The sequence below is a fragment of the Elephantulus edwardii genome, unplaced genomic scaffold (assembly GCF_000299155.1).
Source record: "Elephantulus edwardii isolate Elephantulus edwardi_28Jun2011 unplaced genomic scaffold, EleEdw1.0 scaffold00145, whole genome shotgun sequence".
Lineage (NCBI taxonomy): Eukaryota > Metazoa > Chordata > Mammalia > Macroscelidea > Macroscelididae > Elephantulus > Elephantulus edwardii.
The window spans coordinates 3837696-3845180 of NW_006399895.1; the positions used below are offsets into that span (position 1 = coordinate 3837696).

Genomic DNA, 7485 nt, shown 5'->3' on the forward strand with positions numbered 1-7485 from the left:
AAGTACTCAAGAGCAACGGTGTCTCTCTGGAGACTAAGGTGCGCCTGATACAGGCCATGGTCTTTGCAATCACTTGTTATGCATCGGAGAGTTGGACAATGACTAGGGAGGATAGAAGGAGAATTGATGCCTTTGAGCTGTGGTGCTGGAGAAGAGTATTGAATTGTACCATGGACTGCTAGGAAAACAAACAGATTCATCCTGGAGAGGGTTAATCCAGGCTACTCCTTGGAAGCAAGGATTCTGGGTCTTCGTCTGACATACTTTGGACATGTTGTAAGCAGGGACAGGTCCTTGGAGAGGGACATCATGCTTGGGAGGGTGGAGGGGCATGTGGGTTAATTCAGTAACTGGGGTAATCAGGATGGGTGTGTCAGAGGTAGTGCGATTGGCACAGGATAGAGCAGGGTTTAGGGCTGTTGTACATAGGGTTGCTATGAGTCACAAGCGACTCGGCACATAACAACAACAACTTTGCTATTGTATAAAAAGCAGCAGTAAACATGGGTGTGTACATCTGCTTGGGTGGCAGTTCTGGTTTCTTTAGGGTATATTCCCTAAATATTAAAATGGTATTTCTATTTCCAACTTTTAAGAAAAATTTTATTATTTTTTTGTGCATGTAATGTTAAACCAGATCTGACTGGTACAGGGGGAGATTGTCCCTCCTTCTCCAGCAGAATATCTGGTAGAATTGAACCACACACCTGTGGAATTGCAGTACAGCTTCTTGCCACAAGGCTATCAGAGCTCCCTTATTTCCAACATTTTGAGAAAGCACCCTCGTACCTTCCATAATGGTTGCATGATTTTACACTCCTACCAACAATGAGCAAGGGCTTCAGTTTCTCCACAACTTTGCCAGCATTTGTTGTTTCACCAGTGGTCTTTCTCTCCTTTTCTGCTTAATCTATTTCAAGCTCATTTCTGTTAAATACTTTTCTGCTTCAGCTTACTCAAGTTACTTTTAAGTCAAGAGCTATAACCAATGCTCTAGGGAATGTTACACAATTTATCTCTAGGGGAAGACTGCTCTTTTTAAAAAACAAACAAAAGCAGTTTCATAGTCTTCTGAGTACATGAGAGCAAAGCAAAACTTCATTCCGGAATGAAGAACCTCAACTGTCTGGTAATGCACAGTGATGTAAATAATGCACAGGGGCCAAGAAGCATCTTTTTGTACTAGAAGGAGAGAAATCTTTTCTTTCTAATTCGAGCTGGAGTCTCCAGTGAAATCCAGTCACGAGAGGTGTGGCCTTTGGGTTAGTGTAAATCTTGAAGGACTGTGCTACCTCCCTAAAATAAATCCTTGTGTATTTAGTTGTATTACGGGATGTTTAAACAAAACAGTAAACCTCATAATCCCTGGCGTGGAGTCAATTCCATCTTATAGTGACTCTCCATGAAGTTTCTAAGGCTGTTTACTGTTAACAGCAGGAGAATGCTATTTTTTTTCTCTTAGAGCTGCTAGTGGAGTTAAACTACTAGAGACTTACAGACTTTGGGTTAGGAAGACAACCGAATAAGGACTATACCAGCAGAGCTCTCCATGTAATAAGATAGTGTAGAAAAACAAACCACACATATGTGTGACAGGGATGGATTAAAGAGAAATAATGTTCATTGCAATAAATATGCAGCAATATATTATATTACACTCTTATATAGTACTATTATAATACACTATGGAAAGAATTGATGCCTTTGAGCTGTGGTGCTGGAGAAGTGTGTTGAATATACTATGGACTGCCAGGAAAACAAACAGGTTTTCCTAGGACAGAGTGCTCCTTGGAGGCAAGGATCCTGAAGCTTCATCTGACATATGTTGGACATGTTGCAAGGAGGGTCAGTCCTTGGAGAGGGATAACATTCTTGGGAGGGTAGAGGGACAGCGCAGGAGAAGAAGACCCTTGGTGAGATGGATTGATTCAGTGACTGGGGTAATGGGGGTAGGTGTGTCACAGACAGTAAAGTTGACACATGATAGAGCAGGGTTCAGAACCATTACACATAGGGTCGCTATGCATTGCAGGCAACTCAGTGGCACTTAACCACAATGACAAAAGTAAACCTAATATTGCTTGTTGTTGCGTACCATCAAGATGGAACTAACCCATAGTTGACCCTTCTAGTGGGTTTTCAGAGGCAGTTAATCGCACAGAAGGAGATTGCCCAACCTTCTCCTGTCATATATTGCTTAGGGATAAAGAAAAAGGAATGCTTTTGGTTAACATCACACTATGGACTACACCATCAGAGCTCCCTTGTTAAGTGCCATGGAGTCGACTATAACTCACAGGGACTCTATTGTGAACAACAGATGTGAACCTTGAGACATTCTGCACCATCCTGACCATCTCTGCCATGCCCAAGCCCACTGCTTCAGTCACTGTGTCAATCCACCTTGTTGAGGGTCTTTCTCTCTTTTGCTGGCCTTCCATTTTTCCCAATCCATTGTCTTTTTAAGAATTTATTGTGATTTTAATGAAAATTTACAGAAAACGTGGATTTCCATTAATTCATTGTTGCACATTTCCCTCTATACCCCTCTTCCCCATCTGATGTCTTTTTCTGAGGACTGGTCCCTCCTGACAAAGGGGCCAGAGTATGTGATGTGATGTGATAGTTCACCATCTTTGCCTCTAAGAAGCACCCTGGTTGCGCTTCCTCCAGAGCTCCCTAGAATGTTTTAAATGAGGATGGTGATTGCCATTTGGAAGAAAGTGGGGTCTGAGAGTGTCACAGAGGAAGTTTCAGCTGTATAGCTTAATGTTCTGCTTCTGAAATTGGGTGGTGTCTTTCCTAGGGTTCATTTCATTATGTTTCATAACTTGTATGAACAGAGATTCTTTTGTACGTAAACTTTAAAAATGAAAACGTAAAATACTTGCCAAATCGCTTGGCAGCATAAAGTCACACTGCACTTCCACTGACAGTGGATGAGAATGCCGAGAATTCTGATCAAAACGGGATCTCCCACTTTTTGGACGGAGAAGAAGATATTTCCACTTAAACAGCTGTTTTGAAGAACCCCCGTCAGCGAAACAACGTCAAACCCACTCCTTTCCAGTCCATTTCAACTCACAGCAAGCAACCCAATAGAACAAAGAAGAACTGCCCACGTTGATGATGTGTCTAGTTGATGATGCGTACTATCCAAATCGCAAGGGAGGAGATTGTTCGTTTTTCTCCCGCGGAGCAGCTGATCTAACCACATACCTACGACAAGAGCCCAGGTAGAAAGGCGTGATGACCTGTGAGAAGAAATTGTCCATCTCCCACAGAGCAACTGGTGGGTTTTAACCGTGGATCTTTGCATTGGCAGCACAATTCCGATCCATGAAGTTCAGCGGCGCTCCCAACTTCTACAAAGATTACAGCCAAAACAACCCCCCAATCCAATAGTATTCAACTGTATGATTGACAAGAAGGTGAACTGCACAGTCATGGAAGTGGATTTTTTTTAAAAAAAGAGATTTACTCCTTAAACTGCAGCCGCTTGGTTTATCCCTCCTCGCGGCAAGTAACAGGTGGGGCGTCTACGAGGCGAGGCGGGGCGGGGCTGCCGGCAGACAGCCACGCCCTCCCACGTGGGCTCTACCATTGGCTGACGGCAGTCTTATAAGCACGTGACTTCCGGGAAAGAGGAGGTGGCTGGCGCAGACATCCGGCGTGCGGGTGCACGGCGAGCTCGTCTGGCCCAATGGCGGGTCCGCTGCTCCGCACGCGGATTCCCGGGAGTGCGGCCGCTCCTGCGTCTGCAGTCAAAAAGCTGGGGACCACGAGGACTGGGTAAGGTGCAGGGGTGCGCTTTCCTTCTGCGTGTCTAGGAGCAAATTCAGGGTTACAGGGTTGGGGCAGCAGGTGTGAAAGGGCCGGAGGTGAAGCTGGTGCGTGGGACTGGGAGCAGGGGCGAGAGAGAGTCATCTCGGGTTCAGAAGCGTGTACCCTGAGCCCCGAAGTGGTTCCTAGAGGCTGCAGGGGGGCTGGAAGAGTAAATGCATCCATTCTCTGTTCAAGGCGTCTTCTCTCTCACTTGCTCCCTCGTAGCATCCCTTGGCCTGGCTACTGCGCTCAGCTCCTTTCCATCTTACCTGGTTCCCAGGTCTAAATTTGGTAGAAATCCTCGGGTTATGTGGACTCAGATCAGTGTTGGCCTAGCACATTTTAATTTTTGTTTATTTGAAATAGATACGATTCCTTTAGTAGTCTTTGTTCACCTCTTGAGTTTACAGACTCTTAACCAGAAAATCCAAACCCACTGCTGTAGTGTTGATTCCAGCTCATGGAATCAGGTGGGACATAGGAAAACTACCCCAACGGCTTCGCATCGCTCTGCATTTTTACAAAAGCTGATTGCCACATCATTTGGTTCTTTTAGCATCCTTGTTGTTATATATAGTCGAGTCGCTTGCGACCCTGCGTACAAGAACCCTAAACCCTGCTCTATCCTGTGCCAACCTCACTGTCTCTGACACACCTACTCCCATTACTCGAATCACTGAATCGATCCAGCTCATTGAGGGTCTTCCTCTCTTGCACTGACTCTCCACTCTTCCAAACATGATGTCGCTCTCCAAGGACTGGTCCCTCCTTTCAACAAGCCCAAAGTAGAATTTTGACCGTTGAACCACCTGGACAGCTTTAAAGTACCTAATCCCCTTAAAAGTTTTTGGAATATAATTTTGAGATTATCTAGTGGCCTACTGGGTACGGAGTTGTGCTGCCAACCTAGAGGTAGGCAGTTTGAATCCACCAGCTATTCCACTGGTAAAAGATGGGCAGGTTTTTCCCATGCAGTCTACAGCCTCTGAAAATCCACTGCAGTGTCATTTGTGAGTCAGATCTGAGGTACATTGTAAACTGTCAAATCAGAACCAACTTATAGTTTGCCCTCTGGCAAATTTTCAGAGTCTGTCAATTGCATGGGAGGAGATTGCTGATCTTTTTCCCATGGAGCAGCTGGTGAATTAGAACCCCATTCCTTTGATTTGGCTGTGAAACTCTACTAAGCCACTAGAGAGCCCTAGAGTGAGTAAGTAGTAAGAGGCTGTGTTTTATCACCCAAGCTGCTCTACAGCTGTGGACCATAGTCTCATGTGTAATATTTATTGAGCACCTAAAGTGCTAAAGCACCACTTTACTAAACTCAGTTTATTGATGCTAAAACAAATTCTACTCATTGCCGTTTAAATGGATTTGAACTGTGTACTGTTAGGCTGTCAGCAGAACTCCTCCTGGTGAATAAGGATGGATGCTTTTCAAGTGTGGTGTTGGCAAAGCATATTGGGCATCCATACCATGAGTTACCAAAAGAACAAACGTATCTTAGATGAAGTTGCACTAGAATGCTCCTTAGAAGTGAGGATAATAAGAATTCATCTAATATACTTTGGACATCTTATCAGGAGGGTCTAGGGAGCTCTGGTGGCTTAGTGGTGAGGGGTTATGCTGGCAGCCTAAAAGGCATACAGTTCAAATCCATCAGTTGCTTTGTGGGAGGAAGATAGGCGCTCTCCTTTCCCTCTCGATTTAGTGCCTCTGAGAACATGTTGGAAGGTCAGTTGTGAGTCATTTCCAACACAACATCAGGAGGCGTTGCATTCCAGAAGGACCCCTCCCCCCAGGCGATGAATTGACAGAGTGATTGCAACAGTGGGCTCAGAATTGGGCATGGGTTCACTCTCTTGTACATAGTGCCATTATGATTTGGAAATCACTTGGTAGCACCCAGCAGTACCTTACTGTGTTAGTCATTGGGATGGTGATCAGTCAGAAGAGACGGGATACCCTGCTTGCAACAAGCTTACAAAGGTGCAAAGACAACAGAAGTGTCAGTAAAATTTATAAGATTATAATCTGATTATAATCAGATAATGAAGAAATAAAACTATTACAAGAGCGAGAGTGCTTGATGGTACTTGGACAAGTACTTGAGATTTCTGATGTTTCGCTCATGTTTGATCTTGAAGGAAGTTGAAAATCCAACCACATGTAAATTTGGATAAAAAGTGTCTTGAGGTGAGTTCTGGTGGCCTAGTGGCAACAAGTTGCACTTCAGTCTCAGAGGTGAGCAGTTCTGATCCACCAGATGCTCTGCTAGAGAAGGAGGAACAATCTCCTGCACCAGTCACATCCAATTTGACGGTACACACATACACAAAATAATTTAAAAAAAAAACACAACACACTCCGAACACTAAACCAACAACAACAACAAAAAAAAAAACAACAAAAAGTGTCCTGAGAGAGATACAAAGTAATTACCACTTTGGACAGTTACTGGTTTACAGGAGTCAAATGAGAACTAAGTTGTCAAGTTTAAAGAGCAGAAAGAATACAGTTGCTGCAGTGTCCTTGCAGTATAGCCAGTAGTGAAGGAGCTGAGGGCTTGATTAATATAGGGCTTCTAAGAGCATAATAAGGAGTTTGGATTATTCCACATGCTTCAGGAAGACATTTGAGAGTTTAAGCAAGAGACTAAGGTGGGTCAATCTGTTTTAATTTTAAATCCCTTCTTGCTACAAGTGAAGGTTGAATTATTGTAGAGACAGTTGGAAGTAGGGAGACCATTTAGACCTTTGAGTAATTACCTATTGAGTAATGTTGATTGATAGATTCAGTCAGTGTACCAAGTATGATTTCTCCTACCATGCATCTAATCACGTGGTAATTTGATTCACAGGATTTCAGACATACTCACATTAGAGAGTGATTTCTTCACTTCTCCCACAAGAAAGACGGTTCGATTTGGTGGAACTGTGTCAGAAATCTTGCTGAAGTACAAAAAGGTAAAAGAGGAGTTTGATTTTTATTGGTTAAAATTGGGTTTTGAACTGATTCTTTCCAGTTTTGCCCTCTGATGCTAATTTTTTTATTGATTGTAGATAATACGCAGTCAGTGTACATTTTAACTGACTGGATGGGAGCTCGGTTGGCGTACAGTCTGTAGCTAGTTGTATTGTAACCAGATGACCTCTTTTTTTGAGGTCAAACCTCTTTTTTGAACTGTCTCTGGCCATTCAAATCTTCTAGTAGCTCCTTGGGTGAAAAGTGTGCAGTCTTCTCCCATGAAGATTTAAAACCTCAGACTAAGATTTAAAGGGAGTTCTGGTGGCCTAGTGGGAAGAAGCTGCCCTGCAATCCCAAAGGCACATGGTTCGAGTCCACCCCATGCTCCTGGAGAAGGAGGGATAGTCTCCTCCTGTGCCAGTCAGAGCTGATTCAACAGCACACAACAACAACAACAACAACAACAAAAAAAACCCCAACAAAGATTTAAAATCTCAGAAATCTGGTGGTAGGGTACTATAAGTTGGAATTGACACAACAGCAATGAGTTAGGGTTTTTTTCCCCCATCCACTTTTTTTTTCTTTTGGGACTGAGGGTCCCAAAGAATGGGATAATTTTATAATTATTAATAATGAGACAAACAGCCAGGAATGTGATAGAGCAGAGAGCATAAAACAGGGGGCCAGCAGTTC

General features: G+C 43.6%; 1 protein-coding gene across 1 annotated transcript in view; it reads left to right on the plus strand.

Moving 5' to 3' along the window:
- The first annotated feature begins 3703 nt into the window (after positions 1-3703).
- Positions 3704-7485, plus strand: part of RRN3 (RRN3 RNA polymerase I transcription factor homolog (S. cerevisiae)) — a 27235-nt gene continuing 23453 nt past the window's right edge. Inside the window, 2 exon segments of the mRNA XM_006894526.1 lie at positions 3704-3792; positions 6686-6791. Of these exon segments, the coding sequence (XP_006894588.1) occupies positions 3704-3792; positions 6686-6791 (195 nt within the window).